The sequence below is a fragment of the Cricetulus griseus genome (genome assembly GCF_003668045.3).
Source record: "Cricetulus griseus strain 17A/GY chromosome 1 unlocalized genomic scaffold, alternate assembly CriGri-PICRH-1.0 chr1_1, whole genome shotgun sequence".
Classification (NCBI taxonomy): domain Eukaryota; kingdom Metazoa; phylum Chordata; class Mammalia; order Rodentia; family Cricetidae; genus Cricetulus; species Cricetulus griseus.
Window position 1 is genome coordinate 233,903,908 of NW_023276807.1, and position 24,626 is coordinate 233,928,533.

A 24,626-nucleotide genomic window follows, 5' to 3' on the forward strand; every position below is an offset into this window, starting at 1 on the left:
CATACCCTCTGTAGCGGCAATGGTGGTTAGAACCAAAATACTGAAATTAGAATGCATGTGTTGAATGTTAGCTCTGCTGCTTAATTTACTACAACAGTGATCTATGCACATTACTTAGCCCTTTGTGCTTTGATTTCCTCAACTGTATAGTAAGAATGAAAATTAAAAGGCCTAAACTGTAGGTAAACGAGTTGATGCTTATAGAACTTTGAGAACCATTCCCAGAATATAGCTTATGTTGAGCAAGTACTGTCATCTTGTCAATGCACCTGTGTCTATACAGTGTGTTTTTATACAGTTGTGCAAGGACATCTGGAAGATCATTAAAAACGTGATTGCTGCTGGGTGTACTGGCATATGCTTTTAATGTCAGCATTCGAGTCAGAGGCAGGTGGATCCCTTTGAGTGTGAGGCCAGTTTGGTCTACATTGAGAATACTAGGTCAGTTAGGACTTCATAGTGAGAACCTTTTTCAAATCAAAGATGGCATCAGTTTCCATTACAGTATATTTCTTACATCATTTCCAATACAAATCCTCCTTTTTCTTTTATGAGTCATCTGTTGGTTGAAAATGATATTTTACATTTGTATTTCCATAAGAACTAGTGGTAAGGTGGCTTATTGTTTTTAAATTTTGTTTATTGATCACGTTAACTTTTTTGTTTCTTAGTGTCCTATTACCCACTACTTCTTTATAATGCAGATATATCAGAACCATTGTTGTCTCAGTAATCTTTTATAATTAGAATGGGTAATTTGTCTCTTCTTTTGATGTTTCTTCCCAGTCTATTAATAGTTTTTAATTATATGTATTATGCCCTATAGAAATTTCAAAAGTTCAATTAAAATTTATCAATACTATAAATTATCGATTTTGGGCTTTTTTTTCTTAGCTTCCTCTTAAGAAAGCTTTCCTTAACATAAATATTATTAAGTTTTTCCTTCAAGTATGTTTCACAACTTTAGCTCTTCAGCTCATCTGAAGCCCGTTTTTACATGGGAGTGTTACAGTGATCTGATAACTCTCTCTTCTCCAGTGGTAGATTTGACCCTCTATTGTCATTAACTGTTATAAAAATGTTTTTTCATTTTAAAACTGCCATCCTTGTTCATATATTGAATTGCTTAAAGTACAGACATGAAATTTGAACTTTCTAATGTATTGTTTATTTGAAATGTTTTCATGTTGTGCCAATATCATATTGTTTTCTTTTTAAATTTTAAAAAATTTTTATTTTATATGCATTGGTGTTTTTGCCTGCATGTATGTCTGTATGAGGGTGTCAGATCCCCTGGAACTGGAGTTACAGACAGTTGTGAGCTGTCATGTGGGTGCTGGGAATTGAACCTGAGTCCTCTGGAAGAACAGCCAGTGCTCTTAACCACTGAGCCATCTCCCTGACCCCCTCATATTGTTTTCATTACCACTTATAGACTTGATATATGATAAGATAATCCCCATTTCAAAGGGTGGGGTACTATTTCTACCCACTTTCAGCCTTGGAATTCATTCACTTGCTTTCTGTCTTTGTATATTTGTATATTATGGGCATTTTATATAGATGGAATCATAACATACATTTTCTTATGTTTGGATCCCCCCCCCTTTTCTCTCTTTCTCTCCTGTTTTGGGAATTAAATCTAGGGATATAGCCCTGGCCTTTAAATGTGCTGGTCTATATTGTATCATGTGTCCTACAAACAGCAACAGCATTTACCAAAAAAGCAGCAAAAACTTTAAGATGTTCGAGACTTACTTTTAGGGGTACATGGCCAAATCACAATTTACCCTGACTAAAAAAGTATAAAACTTTTCTCTCTTTCAAATTCTTGGCCTCTGTTTTCCATTTCTTGTTGTTGCATACATATATGTGTATTGTCTTAGTCACTATCTTATTGCTGTGAAGAGACACCACGGCAACTCTTATATAAGAAAGCATTTAATTGAGGGCTGGCTTACAGTTTCAGAGGTTTAAACCATTATCACCATGGTGAGCAGTGTGGTGGCATACAGACAGACATGGTGCTGGAGAAGTAACTGAGGGTTCTACACCCAGATTGGCAGGCAGCAGGAAGAGAAAGCCACCCAGCCTGCCTTGGGCTTTTGAAAACTTCAAAGCTCACCTTCAGTGACACATTTTCTACAACAAGACCACACCTCCTAATCCTTTCAAGTTGTGCCACTATCTGGTAGCCAGCATTCAAGTCTGTGAGCCTATAGGGGCCATTCTTATTCAAACCACCACATATAGGTATATATTTTCCCAAATACATCCTCCTTAATCTGTATACTGTTACTTCTATGCATGTTTTTTAGAGAGCAAGGAAGATATATGGGAGGATTTGAAGGGAGGCAAGGGAAGAGGAAGATGATGTAATTATAAAAGAAATAATTTTTTAAAAAAGCAACATATACCAAAATGAAACAAATGGGAAATAATTAAAAGAAAAAAAGAAAAACCAGTAAGATTAGAAACAACCTCACAGGGATTTACAACAGAATTTCAAATATTGCTTAGACCTTTGGGTTTGATGCTGTGAAAAGCCAAGTATCTTCAGAAGAAGGCCCGTCTACTAGAGCCAGCAGGTGTAAAATGAACTTGCTTTGTTGTGATTCTAAATACATGGTTCAGGATGAAGACAGCCATCTACACATTTTTAAACCCAAGCTTTAACTGAGATGAAACTGATTACAGTGATAGTTCATCTGAGGAGTCTATACTTGCCCTCTGTGGTGGTGGCCAAGCTTGCTGACTGAGCAAAGTATCTAGTTTTAGATCTTACATCTGCTTCTTCTCGACAGATTGACTGGTAAATGGTGGCAATATGGCATAGTGCTGTGGAGCTTCAGCAGTGTAAGCCATCCAAAGTCCTTAACATGGCAGCTACTCTCACTGTTGACTTTGTTAGGAGTATCATTTCAAAACTGCTTTCAAAGATGGAGACTAGAAGGCTGCAGAGATGGCTAGCCTCTTCATTTCCTGTAGTATAGCATTATAACACTTCCTGTTACTGCATAACTAAAAGACCTAGAGTTGTTCACCTGTAATAGATTCTCTAGCCAAGGTTGATCACCCCTCTTCAACATTATGCTTAATATATGCTTGGGTTCCAATTCAGATTTATGTACATTCTTTGAGATTACCTATTAAGGGATAAAGACCACGCCAATCAATTAAAAATTGTACAAGCCAATTTGTCCATCCATCCATCCATCCATCCATCCATCCATCCATCCATCCATCCATCGTATGCACCATGGTGCAGATATGAAGGTCAGAGGACATTTTATAGGAATTAGTTCTTTCTTTTTACTATATGGGTCCTAAAGATCAAACTCAGATTGTCAGACTTGGTGTCAGGGACCTTGGTGTCTCTTGCCCTAAGCCAGTTTTGGGGACTGTTTATTTCAACAGTGTATGACTATGATTCTAGAATTTGGGAGTTCCAGGCAAGAGGATCAGTGGTAGAGTGCTTCCCTAACATACAAGAGGTCCAGCCGCTAATTCTCATAAAGTAACAAAAGAAAAACAGAAACCAAAGGAAATTTCTTGTTTCTATTTTAGTAAAATATTGAATGATTTCATCAGTATATTTTTCTTGATTATATATTATATGCCTTACATATAAAAAGTTATTTAGCTCCATGTTTTTTAATTCCTATAATAATTTTTAAAGGTAGTCTTACTTTTTTTTTTTTTTCTTTTTAAATAGACCCAGAAAAGAAACTTAGAGAACCTGGATAATTTGAACATACTCGTAAGAACTGTTTTTTGTCCAAGTGTGTTCAAATACCCAGTTAGAGATGAAGTTTTTACTGCTGTACCTTCCTGTTGCACAATTGGCACATGGCAAAATAGTGTCAGAGCTCATTGATCGGATGAAATGCTAAGCGCTTTGGCTTTTTTCAGAACTGGAGGTGAAGGAAGTCGTTTCAAGAATAAATCACAGGTCTTCAGAGTGGTGTCTGCAAGGTTGAAAGCTTGGGCTTGGCCCCCCAGTCTGATTGGAAAGCAGGGTGCAGGAATTTGTCTTAAAGATTTATTTTCATAAGTGTACCATGTTTAGCTTGTGTGTTTACTGGAGAAGTCTTGCTAGAGTCAAGGAGTTCTTTGAAGATGATGGGAGGACTGAGGCACCAGCCTGGTTGGGTTGTATGTGCAGTCTATGTATCTGTCTGTTTTGATATGAACATATATGAACTTCTTTGAAGTATGCTGATCTTGTACTTGTTATTTAAAACATGTATCTGCATTGAGGGAAGCTAGAAAAGACTTTTCCCCTGATTTTTGTTTGAGGAAAATGTTTTTCTCTTTGGCTGTGAGCTGCTTTCTAGAGGGCTGTGGCAGGATGTTTCACAATCGCCATGGAACAGATTGAGAGCTGCTGTTAGGGAAACTTGGCAAACAAGCTATGTGAGTGCTCTTGTATTTTTTCTTTTAATATCTGAGAGCCTGTTGAAAACTTAAACTTGCTTAACAGCACTGAAGTATTATTCTGTAGTTTTTAAGTCGCCATCCGGGCCTGCAGGGCCTGCTCTAGTGGGGGAACTGAAGAAGTTTCTTAGCAGAAGCACATACCATGCTGTTTCCACTGGATCCTTCACTTCTCCTTTTAGCTGATAGTATTGGCTTGTAACATGTGATAATATTGGCTTGTAACATGTGATGATATTGGCTTATAACATATGTGATGATATTGGCTTATAACATATGTGATGATATTGGCTTATAATGTGATAATATTGGCTTATAATGTGATAATATTGGCTTGTAACATGTAATAAAATTGGCTTAAACAAATATGATGATATTGGCTCATAACATATGTGACAATATTGGCTCATAACAAATATGATGAACCACAGGCAACGGAAACTATAGGGACAGTATGGGAATTTGAGGAACTGTCCTTGGTTTGATTTTTATTATTGCTGCTAAAATGTTGGCTGAAATTTTGCTCTCACCAAACGTTCTAGGATTTACCTGCATGTAATATGTTCTTTTTTTCCCCCTTGAGCTCTTAAGACCTCCAGTAGACTTGGAAAACCTATGAAACTCAGTTTTACTCCCTAGAGTGAAATTGGCTTTTAGAAACAGATGCTTCAAAAACTGGTTTGATAGAGTTTTGATTCCAGGAAATCTTTATTCTCCAGTCCCCAGGGTCTGTCGTTTACTTTGGTTCTGTTCCACAAACAAAGTGAAAATCATTTACAAATGCCAAGTAGCAAAAGACCTTATGAGGGATCTGTTTAGATTTCTAACATTCAGAGATTTCATGAATGATAAGAGTTGACCCAATTTAGCCAATGCAGTTTTGAGTTATTCTTTCTGTCAGTGTTTCTAGACCCTGAGTGCAAATTGGACCCACTTGGGGAAATTTATTTATAGGCCCTGGCCATATCCCCAGATTCTCTGAATTATCTGGTACTTATTTGCTGTTTTAAAATGTTTCCCGATGTAGAGACAAGGTTAAGTAACATGAGAATTTAGTGAAATAGAGTAAATTTAGTAAATAGAGAATTTAGTGAGCTCAGATATGGCTCAGTATCTGCTAACTCCCAGATAGAGTATCTGCTTAGCATATGTGATGCTCTGAGTGTTGCCCTCAGATTTCCACGGACATGGCTGGTTTCAAGAGGGTAGAAAAGATGATTAATTTAGTTGTTTAAATGAGGAAAGCTTTTAGATATGTTTGGAGAGTATTTAATTTTAGCCTAAAACTAGTCATAGAGATAAGGATGCCCTTGATTAATCAGAGAGTGGCTTGAGAAGGATTAGAAAGATTAGGAAGTATGGCCTTGGGGAGTAGGTATGGCCTTGATGGAGGAAGTACGTCACTGGGGTGGGCTTTGAGGTTTCAAAAGCCCTGTCAGCCCCCACCCCCGTCTCCACCTGTGGATCAGCTCAGTCTCCAGTGTCATGAGTCCTGCCATGCTCCCACCATGATGAAAATGGACTAAACCTCTGCAATTGTAAACAAGCCCCCAATTAAATGCTTTCTTTTATAGGTTGCCTTGGTCATGGTGTGTCTTTACAGCAACAGAACAGTGCCCAAAGATACTGTCTCTTTATTTTTTTTAAGGAAACATCAGGACTAGGGTTGTAGCTGAGGTATAACATTTACCTGCATGCCCCAAGTCCTGGGTTTGATCCCAACACAACGAGGAAGTAATAAATAATAAAAGTAGAAATTTTATAAACAAAACTGCAGATTTTCTTTAGTTGTTGGTAGTCTCATTTTATAATTCACTTTTTAAATTTTAATTTATTTTTTTGTGTTGGCGTTGCATAGGTTGGCTTCAAACTGCTGTGGTCAAGTGATCCTCCGCCTCAATGTCCCGGTGTCTGGGACTGCAGGGGTCATGTCGCTCTGCCTCAGTCTCCTGGTGTCTGGAACTCCTGTCACTGTGCTCACTACTCCAACCATTTGAAACTCTTTTCTGAAATCAGTTTTGGAAAGGAGTTAGGTTTAAACAATGTAGAAAAAAACAAAACAAAACAAAACAGGAGTTCAAATATAAAGAATAAAGGCTACTCTTAATTTAAAACCAACAGTAAATTTATATGTCTTTATTTTATTTTCAATAATTTTTGGTGTTTGTATAGAGAGAACCAGTGTTCCAACAGTAGACTCAAAGTTAATTTACACTGAGTCCTATTAGGGGTGGGATTTGTCTAACTTACCCTCTTCATCTATTAGTTCTAACCTGTATCACCGCAGATGTGATTAGGATGAATGGAGTGAGCCCCTACTATAGGGTGACTCCTTAGAGGAGGGAAGCTCAGGCTCAGACACACATGGGGAGAGGGAGCATAGTGTGAGCATGAAGACAGCCAATACAAGTCATGGAGAAGTGAATGGTCTGCAGAAGGAACCAGCCGTATACCAACTCCCTCCCTTCAACACTGTGCTCAGAATCAGGAGAATACATTTCTGTTGTTGAAGACACTTAGGTACTTATTGTGGCAGTCCAAACAGATGGGTTCAAGCCACACGTTTTTTACTTACTTTAAAGCTTAGATAATTCAGCATGTGAGATTTTGTTTGTTCACACTACTTTTCTTCCCTTCATGGCTCTGGCTAGCCTGAAACTTGAACTTTCGGCAATCCCCCTGTCTCTGCTTCTGTAGCGTACAGGGCTCACCATGTTGTGAGGAATTTTACAATGTGTGGTTTTGAAGGGTTGGACTCTTGATGACTCATACCTTAGTCAGTTGCTAGTCAATCCAGATAAAAGACAGTTTTTATCTTGAGTCCAAATCCACAGCTGGAGTTCCTGGAATGTGCATTTCCCTTCCATTTATGGTAACAGAGGCCAACACCTTGTAGTCACCTGAGATGTCTTCTGTAGTTTCAGGCTTCTTACTTCTTTCCTATTTTCAAAAATTTATTTATATTTTATTTTGCGTGTGTGTGTGTGTGTGTGTGTGTGTGTGTGTGTGTGTGTGTGTGTGTGTGTGTCGGTATAGTGTATGTGTGCCTGTCATAAAGGCCAAAAAGGGCATTAGATCCCTGGGACTGGAGTTACAGATAGTTGTAAACTGCCATGTGGGTGCTGGGAATCAAACTTCGATGCCCTGGAAGAGCAGCCAGCTCTCTTAATCACTGAGCCATCTCTCCAGCTCCTTGTGTGCTTATGAATGTGTGAATTGTTTATTTTATGTGAATTGATAGCACCCTGAAGATGTGGGAAGTAAACAACTTTGAAGTAGGCTTATGGTTAAATTTAATTTTTGATATTATAATTTCAACATTTCTTCCTTTCCTTTCCTTCCTCTAAACCCTTTCATCTACCCATCCTGGCTCTCCTTCAATTCATGGTCTTTATTTTTTTCACTACTTGCTATTGCATGCATATACATTTATACATATGTATTTTTATATATAACCTGCTAAGTCTATATAATGTTGTTTGGATATGTTTTCAGGGCTGACCATTTGGCACCAGATGCCAACTGGTGTGTTCTTCCCTGGGGACGAGCACCTCTCCGACTCCTAGATTTCTTCAGTTGTCTGTAGTTCTTGTGTAGGGTTGAGACCTCATGGGTTTTTCCCCATTCACTTTGGCGTGTCAGTTGGAGTTGTCCTTGTTCAGTTTATGTTTGGGCAGTCATGTTGGTGAGGCTTTATGGAAGTAGCTTCTGACATTAGGAGGAGATAAAATACCACAGCCAACTGCCTGATCCTCCGGCTCTTACAGTCTTTCTGCCCTCTCTTCCATAACGTTCCCAAAGCAGGAGTATTTTGTAGATGTATCTATTGGGACTGAGCTCCACAACTTGGCATTTTGATTGGTTGTGGTTTTCTGTAGTGGCCTCTGTCTCTTGATGAAGGGTGAAGACTACATTGATCTATGGGTATAAAGACATGTTTATAGATTGTTGTTAGGGATTATTATGTTCCTGATCTTAGTGAGATAAGTTTCCTTAGCAAGAGAAGACTGTATGTATAAATCAGGAGTGATCCCAAGAAAGTAACAATGCCAGGAACAAAACCCTAGTGAAGATAATGTTAAAGCCAGACCACCGCTCTAAATGACTGTTTACCCATTGTGTTTCTAAACAGAGTCAAGTAGATAGGTATTCAGTTTAATAAAGCCATCATTTTGGAACTAAGTAGGATACAGATAAATAATATAGATCCTGGAGTCAGTTCAAGTTAGGGTTTGGTTATTTGCCAGCTATGTAACATGGTATAGTTGTTACTCATATCTGAGGGGGACAGATCTCAGGACCTCTGGATAAGCAAAAGCTTAAGTACCTCATTTGAAACTGTGTATTTGCTTAAAAACCATATACACACTCCCATACTTTTAAACTCATTTCTAGATTAATTATACATAATACACTGTAAACTTTATGGAAACAGATTATTTTGGGAATAATGACATGTTTAAAAATGTTCATTATAAGTACAATTTACTTTTAATGTGTGTGTGGTATATGTGTATGTTCACATTTGTGCCTGGGCATGCACGTGTGTGTGTGTGTGTGTGTGTGTGTGTGTGTACACCAAAAGTTGACACTGAGTATTTTCCTCAATTGCTCTTCCCTCTATTCTGCTTAATAAAGCAGGGTCTGACACTTGAGCCTGGCCAGACCTTGCCTATTTAGGTAGTCCAGCATTGGGATTATAGATGGGCCCCACACACCTGATGCTTACAGGAGGGCTGGAGATCGGAACTTCAGTCTTCATGCTTGGGAAGCAAGTGCTTTATCCACCAAGCCATCTCCTTAGCCCACATACATTAAAAATATTTTAATCTGCAATTGGTTAAATCCATGGTATTTATCTTTCTCTCATCTCTGCTTTCCTTTGCACAGTCGTTCATGTCAGTATTGGAAAAAGCACTAGGTCTCGTGATTCGCACTGTCTTTCTTTGTTATGTTTCTACTGTGTGGCACTGCCCTCTAAATCACAGAACCATTCACAATGTAAACCAGGCTGGCCTCGAACTCTCAGATCTCAGGGACTCACCTACCTCTGTCTCCCAAGTGCTGAGATTAAAGGTATTCTTCATGTTTAACTAAACCTTTGGGTAAAAGGAAATATTTTCTTCCCTTTCTTTATGTCTGCATTTTTTTTTTTTTGCCCTAATATTGCTGAGGATTGAAGCTGAGCCTTTTCACTCTACCACTGAGCTTTATACCTGACTTCACCTTTTCCCTTTCTTGTTCTCTGCCCTTCCTCCCCCGCTCTTTCCCCTTCGTCGTCTCTTCCTCCTGTGCTTCATTTGGTTACCTGGAACTGTGTGACCCAAGCACACCCAGCGTTTGGGACCCTCCTGATTGTGGGGAGGTCCCTGTAAATGCCAGGGCAGTTGGAGTAACGAACCTCTTGAGCAAGAAAGAAATCCAGTTAGCCAGCGATGGTTCAAGCTGCTACAGTCTGACCTGAGCGGTTTATTTTAAATTTTTTTTATTTTATATGCATTGGTGTTTTTGCCTGCATGTATGTCTGTATGAGGGTGTCAGATCCCCTGGAACTGGAGTTACAGACAGTTGTGAGCTGTCATGTGGGTGCTGGGAATTGAACCTGAGTCCTCTGGAAGAACAGCCAGTGCTCTTAACCACTGAGCCATCTCCCTGACCCCTCATATTGTTTTCATTACCACTTATAGATTTGATATATGATAAGATAATCCCCATTTCAAAGGGTGGGGTACTATTTCTACCCACTTTCAGCCTTGGAATTCATTCTCTTCCTTTGTATTTGGCTCAGAAAATAAAGTCTCTTGCTACTCTTCCTGCTGAGCTGAGTTTGAACTGGGACTTGGAAGGAGAGAACCAACTCCTGTACTTGTCCTCTGACTTACAGACACATGTCCTTAAAGTCAAATGCTTATATTTTGCTTTGGAAATTAAATATTTTTTACTGCTTATGTATGTGTTTATGTGTTTCACAATGTAAATTCTTGAGCTCCTAGTTTCAGTTTCAAAACTACTTTTACAGTTTGAAAAGCCAGTTACTTCTAACTTTTCTGAAACAGGAAGAAACATTTTGAATCAAAGCCAAATGTGCTTCAAGATCATCACTTTTAAATTTCATTGTATAACATTCTTGAAGGTAAAGATACTCTCTGTTTAACACCCAAGATATATTAGCTTTCAGTAGTTTGTATGATAAAATTAATATCTAATCTTACTTTGCAATTGTGTTTAAAAGTTCAACACTGTGCAGTATATAACAAAGCCATAAGTAATACTAGTGTAGTACCACAATCCTAAGGAAAATGTCAAAAGTACCTGATGTCATTTTTCTATAAACAGGAATCTTTTCCCACTTAAAGCAGAATGTTCTCACAAAGTACTTATCAACAGCTGGCCTGTACAAGGGGGAGCACATGGACCCCAGACTTCTGTTTGGGAGGCCAGTACAGGACTGATCCAGACCTGAACATGGATGTCAATTAGGAGGCCCCTGGTAGTAGATTAGTATTATTCCCTGGTGTAAGAAGGGACTTTGAGAGCCCATCCCACGTTGAAGGGATGCATTCTCAGCCTGGACACATGGGAGAGGGCCTAGGCCTGGCCCAGGATGATGTGGTGGACTTTGGGGATCCCCAGTCAAGGGCCCTACCCTGCCTGGGGAGTGGAGGGTGGATGGGGTGGGGAGTAGCCTGGGGATAGGAGGAAGGGGTGGGGGTAGGGGAGGGAGAAGGAGAAGGGATTGACATGTGAAACAAGCTTGTTCCTAATTTGAACTAATAAAAAAAAAGAAAACAAACAAAAAACCAAAGTACTTATCATATTAAGGAGGAATATTAACTTTACAGTGGAGAAACTTGATACGTATCATTTAACTAAGTGGCCAAAGTTAGTATCCCCAGCAATGAATATATTCCTACAATGAATATTTAGGGGGTCCCTGACATGATATATTTTAAGGTATACAACAATATTTCAGGTTAAAAAGGCAGTCTGGGGGCTGGAGAGATGGCTCAGCGGTTAAAAGCACTGGCTGCTTTTCCAGGGACCTGGGTTCAATTCCAAGCACCCACATGGTGGCTCACAACTGTCTGTAATTCCTGTACTTCAGTTTAAGGGGGTCCAGTGCTTTCACCTCCTGGCACACTGCTCACATGTAGTGCAGAGACCTAAATGCAGACAAACCATGCATAAAGAAAAAGGAAATATGTCTACTACCACTTTAATTAAATCAGAAAAAATGTCAAAATATAACAATAATAGAAATAAGTGTTAGAATTAGAGGAGAATATGAGTTAAAGTTGTATGAAAATCCTTTGACATAGTTTTGCGATTTTTTAAAGTTAGAAATGACTCCAACATAAGAAATTTAAAGGAAATTGGGCATGGTGGCTTATTCTTGTTATTCCTGTACTTGGGTACCTGAGACAGAGCAGTGCCATGAATTCAAGGTGACACTTGACTACATAGTGAGTTCTAGACTACTGTGGGCTATGCAATGTAATGAAACAAAGCAAACAGAAAGGAGCAGCTTAATTTTTAGTACAGCATTAAAAAAAAAACCTCTTGATACAGTTTTCTCAATGGTAAAATAAGATAGCTAGATGAGGTTAGATTTTTCAGGTATGAAATTCCATAATCATCTTTGGTTTTGCTATTGTTTTTGAGATAGGGTCTGTACTTTGTACTCTGTAGCTTTGGCTGAAACTCAGTATGTAGATCGGGGTTGGCCTCAAGCACATGGAGATTTTGAATAACCTCTGCCCCCAGAATGCTGGGATTAAAGGTATGAGCCACCACACCTGTCCTACAATTTTTCAATTTTATAAACAGACGTTAGGAGGAAAAGTTTGTAACTTTAATACAGTCATTCTTAAAGAGGACAGTAATAGAAAATGAGAGTTAATTGCTTTCATGTGAGTCAAAGGCTGTGCAAATCAAGGCTTCCTGCCAAGTAAGTGTACTGGTTGCTGACCTGAGATGTTCTTCTGTGAGCAAAACGGTAGTAAGAATGTATTTATACATTTCATTGTATTCCACTTCCTGGTTCATGCGTATGCATAATTTTAAAGCCTGTTGTAAATCTAATGCCATTTTAAAATATACTTTTAGAATTACCAATGAAAACTTGGCTATTAAGATGAAGAATTTGCCAGGTAGTGGTGGCACATGCCTTTAATCCTAGCACTCGGGAGGCAGAGGCAGGAGGATCTCTGTGAGTTCGAGACCAGCCTGGTCTACAAGAGCTAGTTCCAGGCAGCCTCCAAAGCCACAGAGAAACCCTGTCTCAAAAAACCAAAAAAAAAAAAAAGAAAGAAAAAAAAAGATGAAGAAGAATTAGGCATAATGGGTCATACCTGTAATTGCAGCACTTAGGAGACTGAGGCAGGAGCAGCAGGAGTTCAGTATTATCCTCTGGTAAATAGCCAGCAGGCCAGCCTGGGATACATAAGACCCTGTCTCTTAAAAAACTGAGATAAGATTAATTATTAAAGGTTAGGTGTTATAGGTTCATAGTCCTTATAAACCAAAAAGATTGTTAAAATATAAGTTGTAGAGCCAGGTATGGTGGTATATACTTGTTATCCCAGAGTTTAGGAGAGTGAGTTTAAGATCAGCTACCAAGAGAGCGTCTGTCTCCAAAAGCTGAGACAAGTACACATACACACATATGCACACTCTCAAGCTACCCCACTAAACAAATGAGATGAAAAGGGGCTAAATTGCTATAGCCTGTAGGGTTGGGTGTAGATCAGTGTTTGAGTTCTTTTGAGTTTGAGTCCTAATGTCTAGCCTGCATTAGGCCCTGGGTATTGTCCCCATTTAAGAAAATGAAAACAAGTAAGTTACAAATGAATGTCAAGTGTTTTTTGAAAAAAGTGAGTAAAATGTTTTTGAACTGTGTCCAACAAAAGCAGAACTTCTCTCTTTACCTCCCCTTCCATCACTTGCAGCTTGGCGATCCTGCTATATTTCCTGCTGTCATTGTGGAACATGTTCCTGGTGCTGATATTCTCAATAGTTATGCCGGTCTAGCCTGTGTGGAAGAGCCTAATGACATGATTACTGAAAGCTCATTGGATGTTGCTGAAGAAGAAATCATAGACGACGATGATGATGACATCACGCTTACAGGTGTGTGTGTGTGTGTGTGTGTGTGTGTGTGTGTGTGTGTATGTGTGTGTGTTACAGGTGGTCAGGTATGGGCCAGGTGTTTCCAGGTTCTTGGTCTTTTATTCAAAGATTTGAAAATAAGGGCTTACACAGATTAGCAAAAGAAGTAAGGTAGCTTTATTCATAGCAGAGTAATAATAGAGACTATAGGTAGAGGGGTACCCTATCAGGAGTGACAGTGAGATTATTCAAGGGCCCCAGGATAAAACTGAGAGTCTTTTTTTTTTATGGGGTTTAAAGGAAGCAGGGGCTGGCTACTAATGGGTGTAGTTTAGGTAGTTCTTTATTTTAATTCCTAGATTAGTTTATATAATTGTTTTTTTTCTATTATGCATTCTCCATCCCATGATGCATCTGGTTTTAATTATATGCATGTCAATTATGCATAATCAGAAGATGATAAATAGAGTGACTTCTCTAAAGAAGAAGAGCTGCTACACAGAGAAACCCTGTCTGTCTGTATAAATCAATTAATAAATAAATAAGAAACACAGAAAAAACAATAAAAATAAAAATGATTGCACAAAGCAAAAGCACATACTGGCAGACATGGTTTTGCCTTACTGTACATGTACCTGAAACCGTTTCAGGATGGATAGGCCTTCTGTTCCTTATACCTGCATTATGTTGGAAACACACTTGACTAGAAACCGTCTTTACTTGATAGTTACAGTTACAGAGTAGGGAAATTTATGTTATCGTTAAGAGATGTGTAGCCTGATGTAGAGACCGGGTCAAGGGGTTCTGGGGTTACTAGGTGTATTGTTTGGAGAAGGGCGTGTGTGCATAGCATGCGCAGGCAAGGAAATTAGGCTGCTAAGTACATTATTATTACCATGGAGAGATGTGCCTGACCCCAAACCAAATGGAGGTCCCAGGGTAACTTTATTACCTGCATAAGCTAAAGCCTGTTGGATGAAGAAAATGGCACATTCTAATATCTCAACTAGTTCATACTGCTTTCTTGATCCCCTTTTCTTTTTCTCCAAATATATTGAAATAGACATGAGAATTCACAATCAAGCCTTCACTGAGCCCTTGTATATACCTACTGCTTCATTTGTGAGAACAAAGTGAAAGCTATTTGTAGGGAAAGTTTCCAGTGTCACAGGAAACCAAATAGTAAGCCAGGACCTAATGTGTGATGAAGCTCTGAGATTTACAGAGGATTTCTGTTTGGGATCAGAGCTAGTATAACACTGAGAACTGGAAGAACAAACTGTAAGAGTGAGGTGTACTAATACTTTCATTGGTTTTAGAAAATGGTATGTGCTTTTGCTTTGTGCAATCATTTTTATTTTTATTGTTTTTTTCTGTGTTTCTTATTTATTTATTAATTGATTTATACAGACAGACAGGGTTTCTCTGTGTAGCAGCTCTTGCTGTCCTGGAACTCAATTTGTAGACCAGGCTGGCCTGGAACTCATTGAGATTCACCTGCCTCTGCCTCCAGAGTGCTGAGACTAAAGGCATGCACCACCATGCCTGGGATATTTTTGGTTTTTCAAGACAGGGTTTCTCTGTGTAGCCTTGACTGTCCTGGAACTGACTGTGTAAATCAGGCTGTCCTTGAACTCAGAAATCTGCCTGCCTCTGCTTCCAGAGTGCTGGGATTAAAGGTGTATCCCACCACCTCCCATCATTTTACCATACAAACATATAATTGTAAAAAATTACAAAAATATCAAATCAACAACCAAACAAATGAATAAAAATGGGGTCTTGAATTCCTTCACAGTGAACCTTTGTAGGTAGTAAGCACTTAGGGGTGGTGGGAGGACATGAAAGATTAACTGCTTTTGGACTGTGTTTGAAGCTGTGAGCTTGAGTTAAAAAGGTGGCTGTGAGCTACCATGCAGATGCTGGGAAACAAATCCCAGCATCTTCAAAAGCAACAAATGCCCTTCACCACTAAGCCATCTCTCCAGACCCCCACCTGCTTTCTTATACCATCCAGGACTACCTACCTATTCAAGGGTGGTGCCACTCACAGTGGGCTGGGCACCCCTGCATCAATCCTTCCTCAAGAAGATACCCCACAGACTTGTCTGCAGGCCAATCTAATGGGAACACTTTTTCCATTCCAACTGAATCAAACCAAACCAAACCAAACCAAACCAAACCAAAAACCTAGCCAGCATAGGGTGAGACCTTATACACGCCCACCTCAGATTCAATATTATGGCATATGTTCTGTATCTTATAGTTTATATGCATACAAGCTCAGTATTAAGTGGCATATCCTAGTTCAGGAGATGAACGCTGTGACTATGAATTTCAGAGTGGCACATACGTTGGAGCTAATACTACTTTTGCTTTATTGTAGTTGAGGCTTCTTGTCATAATGGAGATGAAACAATTGAGACCATTGAGGCTGCTGAGGCACTCCTCAATATGGATTCTCCTGGCCCTATACTGGATGAAAAACGAATAAGTGAGTGCTAATGATCACTTGTGTCTGTATACATTGCAAAGCTATTCTCGCCATCTCCATTAGCTAGTAAATGGCAAGAGAACAAAACAGGTGTTTTTCTTTTGTGGGTCCCAAGCACATTGCTATGTGGTACCTTTGTTACAATGTTCTGTTTAACTGATTTAAAATTTGTTCAACTTTTTAGAATAAAAAGTAATTTGTCCCTTATGAAATAATAGATGATGCAAAAATCTTGTATTTTTTCCCCAACATAACACTTTTATTAGTTATTTGGGAATTTCATACAATGCACCCTGATCACATTCACAAAATCTAGTCTTTTAACTTTTTTTTTTTTTTAGTTTTTAAAACTTTATGTGCATCAGTGTTTTGTCTGAAAGTATACATGTGTAATGCATGTATGTAGTGCCAATAGAGGCCATAAGAGGGTGTTGAATCTCCTGGAACTGGAGCTATATGTATGTGCCAGTAACTGAACCCCAGTCTTCTAAAAGAGCCCAAGTGTCTTAACTGCTGAGCCATCTTTCCAGCCTCTCAGTGGTTTTCAGCTCAGACTAGTACAGCATAGTAATTTTTATAGATACAGATTGTATTCAATAGGCGAAAACCTACTGAAGTTTTTCCTAACCCATTTGTTGCTTAAAATTCATTGGCAGTTTATTTACCCATTTTTAAATCTATTTCTTCTTTGGCCCTTTCTGACAAAGGGGAACTGAAACTTAAAAGCATAGTTATTCAAGGTGGTGGTGGCGCACACCTTCAATTTCAGCACTTGGGAGGCAGTGGCAGGTGAATCTGTGAGTTCAAGGTCAGCCTGGTCTACAAAGTGAGTTCCAGGACAGCCAGAGCTACACAGAGAAACCCTGACTCAAAACAAAACAAAACAAAACAAAAGTGACCAAGTATTTATTTAATGTTGTAATGTGCACAGCAGTCTCTTAAGCAGTGGCATGGTATAAAAATAATAGCTATTACTCCTTTCTTCAATCTTACAGTTTAATTTTGAACTCATTCATGTGTGCAAACAACTATAAAAGCCAAAAAGAAAGAAGTGATAGCATACTGCTCTGGAGGTGGTGGGTGCTCTAGCTTTATGGAGAGAATGTTTTAACTAAATGACAGTTACACTTCATTGGACAGAGAAGACAGAAATGGGCATTCAAGTTGGAGGGAATTGATTCAACCACAAGCATTAACTTGTAAAATATGTTTTTGTATGTGTGGTTGAAGTGGTGAGTGGGGAATGGATTGGAAAGGCAGGTTTGGTGTAGATTGTGAAAACTTTGAATGGCATGCCGTGGAGTTTGTGTTGTTTTTTTTTTCCTCAGTAAGTTATAGGGAAGTGTCTTTTGCTATGATTTTCCTTCCTGTTTTCAGAGAATAAAGCATTTGTCTAGAGGTCTAATATGGTGAGATAGAAATTGAGTTTCAGAAAGTAGACATGGGGAGGGGAGGTAAGACAGACTGTGTAGGAAGCCAAGCATGAGCTGCTTCAGGATCCTTGATTTAGGGCAAAGGAAATAAAAAGCATTGAGTTTCTAGAGACAAATGATTTTGTTTATAACACACAACTGATTATAATTAATTTCATTTCCTTTAGATAATAATATATTTAGTTCCTCTGAAGATGATATTGTTGCCCCAATCACCCATGTGTCCGTCACATTAGATGGGATTCCTGAAGTGATGGAAACTCAGCAAGTGCAAGAGATGAATGCAGATTCCCCAGGAGCCTCATCCCCAGAACAACCTAAAAGAAAGAAAGGTGAGTGTCTAACTTGCTTAGGTCATCAGGTCAGTATTGATGGAGAACCCAAATACACTTTTTATTAAAGGGTGTTTCTACACCAGTTAAGATATGTAAGAAAAAAATGAGAACATAAAAAATGAGGTATTTCTTAATACTAGTCACTAAAAATCTTAGTTACTTAAAATAGTTGATCTGTCTCACTCAAAGAAGATTTTCCAACTCCTTGTCTTTTGTTGCATTTATGTTCAAATGTGTATGCTTGAGTGTGTGTGTGTGTGTGTGTGTGTGTGTGTGTGTGTGTGTGTGTGTGTGTGTGTGTATACATGCATGTTGATGCCCACAGAAGCCAGAGGTGTGAGATCTCCTGGTGATGGTTGTGAGCTGTCATGTGGGTGCTGGGAAGTGAACCCAGTCCTCTCTGTAAGCAGCAAGAGAGAAGCCATTTCTCCAGCCATCTGTTTTGAGAAATGCTGTCAAGTCTCCAGGACTGGCTTTGAACTCTCTGTGTAGCCAAGAATGACCCAGATCCTCCATCTAAGTGCAGGGATCACAGGTGTGTGTCACCACTCCTCATGCCCTAGGGCAGTAATTCTCAACCTTCCTAACATACAGTCCTTTAATACAGTTCCTCAGGCTGTGGTGATCCCCAACTATGAAATTACTCTCATTGTTACTCTATAATTTTGTTACTCTTATGAATCATAATATCAATATCTGATATGCAGGATATCTGATACAAGACCCCTGAGAAAGGATCTGGACCCCCAGGTTGAGAACCATTGCCCTGGGGCATAGTTTGAAAAACTCCAGTTGAAAAACGCAAACAGCTAACAAACAAAGCCAGGCAGTGGTGGCACCCATCTTTAATCCCAGCACTTGGGAGGCAGAGGCAGATGGATCTCTGTGAGTTCAAGGCCAGCCTGTTCTACAAAGTGAGTCCCAGGACAGCCAGGGCTACACAGAGAAACCCTGTCTCAAAAAAAAAAACAAAACAAAAAAACAAAAAAAAAAAACAAGCAAACAAACAGATTGCAGGAGTATCTGACATACCATTATCAGAAGCAGGAAAATTCAAAAGACTGTCCTACCCCGATTTAGCAAGGTTCAGCAGCTTCTTATATTCTGCGTGTCCAGTTAAAACAGCCTGTCTGTAGCCAGCAGTCAAGGCAAGGGCAGTTCTATGCCCAAAAGGCCAGTTTTGCCAAGAAGAAAACTGAACTCCAAATGTAGTGTCCCTGGAACAAGATGCCACTGCAGAAACCCACCTCCTTGCAACCACACCCCCACAAAAGAGGCATACCTGAGCACTCTGGCCTAGAATTCAGAGAGCCACCTGCCTTTGCCTCTATCTTCCAAGTGCTGGGTAAAAGGTGTGTGTCACCACACACAGCTTTATGGATACTTTTTTAAGCTAAAATTTTGCTGGTGTTAAGGATAGTCTTGAAAGTTTTAAGAGAAAGCACTAGCATGATAATCTCAAAGAGAAATATAGCATTTAAAAATTTCTTTTTACTGGTGAACCAAATGGTAATTTCTGGTTTCTTTTCCATCCTACCCTCATCCCTGGTGTGTGGGGATCTCACTTGGGAGCTTGTGCATGTTAGACAAGGACTCTGATGTTGAACTGTGTCTCTTGTCCTGAAGTATAATTTCATATATAAGTAATTATTTGCAATCTAACCTACTTAGTGTTCATTTTTTTACTGAAGTTATTTTTCTTTTAGATAGCAGAGAGACCAGTTTGTATGTCTCATGTGTAAAAGTTTGGAACTTGAAATTTTCAGTAATCATCAGTATGTCAAATCTGACCATTTTCATTCAAATTTGAGGGCAAATATTTATACAGAGCTATTCTGATTTCAGGAAGAAAAACAAAACCACCACGACCAGATTCCCCAGCCACTACACCAAATATATCCGTGAAAAAGAAAAATAAAGATGGGAAGGGTAAGTCCTAAGAATTCTTTATTGTACAGGTCCAGTGCCCTCTCCTCCCCACTTCTTCCTTACACCCCTTTCCTGTCTTGTGTGTGTGTGTGTTTGTGTGTGTGTGTGTGTGTGTGTGTTCATTCAGGCTGGTCTTGAACTTCCTAGTAACTGAGGGTAATCTTGAACCTCCTAAATGCTAGGATTACAGATGCCACACTACCATATCCCTAAACCCAGCTCATCACTCTCCTTGTTAGAGTCAAGTAGAACATACTGTGCCCAGTGCTTATAAGATACTGTCATCAGCCGGGCGTTGGTGGCGCACGTCTTTAATCCCAGCACTCAGGAGGCAGAGGCAGGCAGATCTATGTGTGTTCGAGATCAGCCTGGTCTACAAGAGCTAGTTCCAGGACAGCCTCCAAAGCCACAGAGAAACCCTGTCTCGAAAAACCAAAAAAAAAAAAAAAAAAAAAAAAAAAAAGATACTGTCATCAATTTCATTTCTGTAAAAGATTTCTGTAAAAGGCTGGTAACAAAAGTAGTCTATGAAATTCTTTTCTGTTTTTTTTTTTTTTTTCAATTTGGCCACCAAAATAATCCAATGTTTTGCAGCAATTCAGCTAGATCCTCACTATGGTGTGTTGGAGTTCTAGTGTTGTTTTTACAACTCTTGTTCAGATTTGAAGAATGCTAACATAGTTGATCTGCTGGTTCTGATATAAAGAGAACTATTGAAAGCTTTTTAAATTTTAATATTACTTTTGATGTTTTTCCTATGTGATTGTTTCCTATGTTTTTCCTATGTGAATGGCAGAAAGGTCTGCCATTCATATACATAATTTATGCCTGAATTTAGTAAAGTCTCTACCAGATCCTCTGACTATATTACATCAGCTAACTGATGATGTGTTTAATTCTTTGTGGGTAAAGATGGACCTTGCAAGACTTCTAGTCCTGTGATTGGTTGGTTTGTACTTTTAAAGGAAAATGTGTTCTTTTGAAGTAAATTGATTTTGTTTCAGGAAACACAATTTACCTTTGGGAGTTTTTACTGGCTCTGCTTCAGGACAAAGCTACCTGTCCTAAGTACATCAAATGGACACAGCGAGAAAAAGGCATTTTTAAACTGGTGGATTCTAAAGCAGTGTCTAGATTGTGGGGGAAGCACAAAAACAAACCTGATATGAACTATGAGACCATGGGAAGAGCACTCAGGTATGTGGGGGCTTTGTTATGTTAAATATGTCATTTCCTAGGTATTGAAAAATAGGTCACTTTTTAAAAATGAAGGACTATGATTGTGTTTATGTTGTTATGTTTTTGTAGTGCTGGGTAATGAACCCAGGGCTTTGTGTATTGTAGACAACACTCTACCACTGAGCTATATCCCCAGCCCATGAATTATATTTATGGAAGGAAGACTGAGGTACTTACAGAAACTAGCATACATTTAAAGTTAAATCTTACTTCAACTAGGGTAAATACTGTTCTCATACGAATAATCATGCAAATAGCAGAGTCTAGTCTGAAAGTCAGGAATCTAGATTCTGAAACTTTTGAGCAACAATAGAGGATTAAGCAATTTGGATTTGAGGGCATTTCCAGGTTTGAATGTTCAACTGGTAAGACCTATGTGAATATTTAAAAATAATTCAAAAGCACCTCCAAAACCTTGGAACACTGTTAGTCCAAAACATTTCAGAAAATAGATACCCAACCTGTGTTTTACTTATAAAGAGATCTGAAATTTTATAAAATGTTAAACTGCAAATCTCAGATATTATAGAATAATAATAAATACTTCAATATTGATATTAGATAAAAGAAATTTGCCAGGTTGTGGTGGTGCATGCTCGGAAGGCAGAGGCAGGTAGATCTCTGTGCGTTTGAGACCAGCCTGGTCTAAAAGAGCTAGTTCCAGGACAGCCTCCAAAGCCACAGAGAAACCCTGTCTTGAAAAACAAAACAAAAAATTAAAAAAATAAAGGAAATTTAAGCCCATTTATGTTTTGTTTTTCTATAACTGTATAATTAATTCTTCCATATATGAATTGTTTGAGAAAGACTTGAAATAGAAATGATTAGAGGATATATGTTTTGTCATCTTAGAACTTTCTTCTCTTCTTCTGAGACAGGGTTTCACTATGTAAATTATGCTGGTCTTGAACTCGAAGAGATCCTCCTGTCTCTATCTTGAGAGTGCTAGGATCAAAGGTGTGCACCACCACACCGTGCTTCCTCCTCCTCCTCCTCCTCCTCCTCCTCCTCCTCCTCCTCCTCCTCCTCCTCCTCCTCCTCCTTCTCCTCCTTGTCCCTCTCCTCCCTCTCCCTCTCCTTTTCCTTCCTCTTAGCAGAGTTGGAACTAAGTTTTTAAAAAATATTAACTTTATTATATGAATATTTTGCTTGCAAACATGCCAGTGCATTATGTGTGCCAGATGTCCACAGAGGTCAGAAGGCATTGGATCCCTTGAAATTGAAGTTATAGATATTATGTGGGTGCTGGGTTCTCTTCAAGAACAATAGTGCTCTTAACTACTGAGCCATCTCTCCAGCCCCAAGGAAGAGTTTTAATGACCAACATGTGAACACAGAGAGGAGAAAGGCGTCTATGGTGTGCATTTACAAGAATCACTTAGGCTCTTAATTTTATTAAGACACGTGAATCACTAAATTCTGCCCAATTGAGTTAAATTTAAACTTGTATGAATACTGCTAGTAAGGTAGGGAGGGGGAAGACGATGCCTTGAGGTTTGTGGTAAATTTGATTATTCCAGCAAATTAGCAGCATGGAACTGGAAGGAAGAGAAGCGAAGCTCCAGTCATTCCCTATTCCCTGTAGTTCCCTATTCAGCATTCATCTAGCTAATAAGGACGTGTATGTGTGTGTATATGTGTTTGGGTAGGTATATGAGTGGGTGCTTGTGGTGGAGGTCAGAGGATTGGGTGTCTTCCTTGATTACTCTTCATGTTGTATTATGGTTCCACTGAACCTGGAGCTCTTTGATTAAGCTAGTCTGGTTGGTTAGTGAACTCGAAAGATCTGCCTTGTCTCGCTCCCTTTGCAGCACTGGGCTACCGACGTGTCACTGGGCCCAGCCCTTGCATGGGTGCTGAGGATTGAGTTCAGGATCTTATACAAACAGGCACTTTACTAAGTCATCTTAGTCACTCATAAGGATTTAATCTGTGTATTAGTCTTTATATATTTTGTATAAGTGCCCTTCCTTTACAAATTTCTCCATATTCTGCCTGGTGTGTTGAGGCACATCTTTAAGGGAGGCAAGATGCAGGCAGATCTCTGTGAGTTCATAGCCAGCCTAGTCTATGTAGTGAGTTCCAGGACTGCCAGTGCAGTAAAGAGACCCTATCTTAAAAAAAACAAAACCAAAACAAAATAATAATAAAATCCTAGGAACAATAAGGTTCTTCACTTTTAAACTTAAAATTTTATGATTAGGAAAATTTGATTTTGTTGACAATATTTTAATTTATATTTTATTTAATAAAATTGATGAAATTGTCTGCTTTGACTAGGTACTATTACCAAAGAGGTATTCTTGCAAAAGTGGAAGGTCAGCGCTTGGTGTATCAGTTTAAAGAAATGCCAAAAGATCTTATATACATAGACGATGAGGATCCAAGTTCCAGCATAGAGTCTTCGGATCCATCCTTATCTTCAACAACCACATCAAGTCGGAATCAAGCAAACCGATCAAGAGTATCTTCAAGTCCAGGAATAAAAGGAGGGGCCACTGCAGTTCTGAAACCAGGGAATTCTAAAGCTCCAAAACCCAAAGATCCTGTGGAAGCCACACAGGCATCAGAAGTTTTGAGGACAGTGCAACCCTCACAGGCCCCCTATCCTACCCAGCTCTTCCAGACTGTTCATGTAGTACAGCCAGTACAAGCTGTCTCAGAAGGAGACACAACCATAACCAGCACCATGCAGGAAGAAACAGCAAATTCTTCAGTTCAGAGTATTAGGTAAGGAAACAGTGACCATGCATATCACTATGTGATATTCTGAGCAGGGGCATTGTTTAACTGGCTCAGGATTCAGAAGGTAGAGTTCTTGGTCAATAGATTGTTCCAGGAGCAAAATTATATCAGTAGTTCTGCTTTTGTTTATTTTTATTATATATATATATATATATATATATATATATATATATATATGGGCGGGGGGGGGGGGGGGGCTTTTGTGTACCTGACTGTAGATGCCTGTGAAGGCCTGAGATATTTGGTTCCTTCAAGCTGGAGATATATACAGTTGTAAGTTGCTCAATGTGGGTGTTGGGAATTGAATTCCTGTCCTCTGCTGTAACGATAAATCTTTCTGCCAAGCCACCTGAGTTCTGCCCACCGCATTAGGGCTCCAATGATAAGTCTCCATCCACCTGAGCCCCACCACCACGTGGGCGCCTAGAATAACATACAGGGTCTTATATTAGTTTACAATGCTGCTGGCCAATTGACTAGGATTTCATATATGCTAGGTCAGTCTTCATTATCATAAATCTATATATTTTATAAGACTTATCGAGGATGCCTTCTGCTGTCATCCTCTTCCTGGAATCACATGGCAGCTCTGTAGAGGAGAGAACGGGAGGAAATGGAAGAGCAAGAGAACGACTTCCTGCTTGTCCCTGCTTATATATGAGTCTGCCTGCTATGTCACTTCCTGCCTGTATCACAAGACTTCTTTCTACTACATTTCCCAGAATCCTCCTTGACTCCCAGTCCCACCTATCTTTCTGGCTCATTGGCCGAGTAGTGCTTTATTCAACAACCAATAAGATAAACATACACAGAAGGACTTGCCTCATCACTCTGCAAGAGCAGTACCTGCTCCTAACCACTCAGTCATCTTTCTAGACCATGTTTGTTTTTGAGATGAATCTCATG

At 39.2% G+C, this 24,626-nt stretch overlaps 1 protein-coding gene across 4 annotated transcripts in view; it reads left to right on the forward strand.

Annotated features, from left to right (window-relative positions):
* Elf1 (E74 like ETS transcription factor 1) overlaps positions 1 to 24,626 on the forward strand; it is an 88,289-nt gene that overhangs the window by 57,913 nt on the left and 5,750 nt on the right. For 3 of the 4 annotated variants that reach the window (XM_027394042.2, XM_027394043.2, XM_027394041.2), the window contains exons 3-8: positions 13,386 to 13,566; positions 15,932 to 16,039; positions 17,640 to 17,804; positions 19,653 to 19,736; positions 20,741 to 20,933; positions 23,256 to 23,705. In XM_027394042.2, coding sequence (XP_027249843.1) covers positions 13,386 to 13,566; positions 15,932 to 16,039; positions 17,640 to 17,804; positions 19,653 to 19,736; positions 20,741 to 20,933; positions 23,256 to 23,705 — 1,181 coding nt within the window. The remainder of the gene's footprint in view (positions 1 to 13,385; positions 13,567 to 15,931; positions 16,040 to 17,639; positions 17,805 to 19,652; positions 19,737 to 20,740; positions 20,934 to 23,255; positions 23,706 to 24,626) is intronic. The other variant, XM_027394044.2, reaches the window with a different exon arrangement.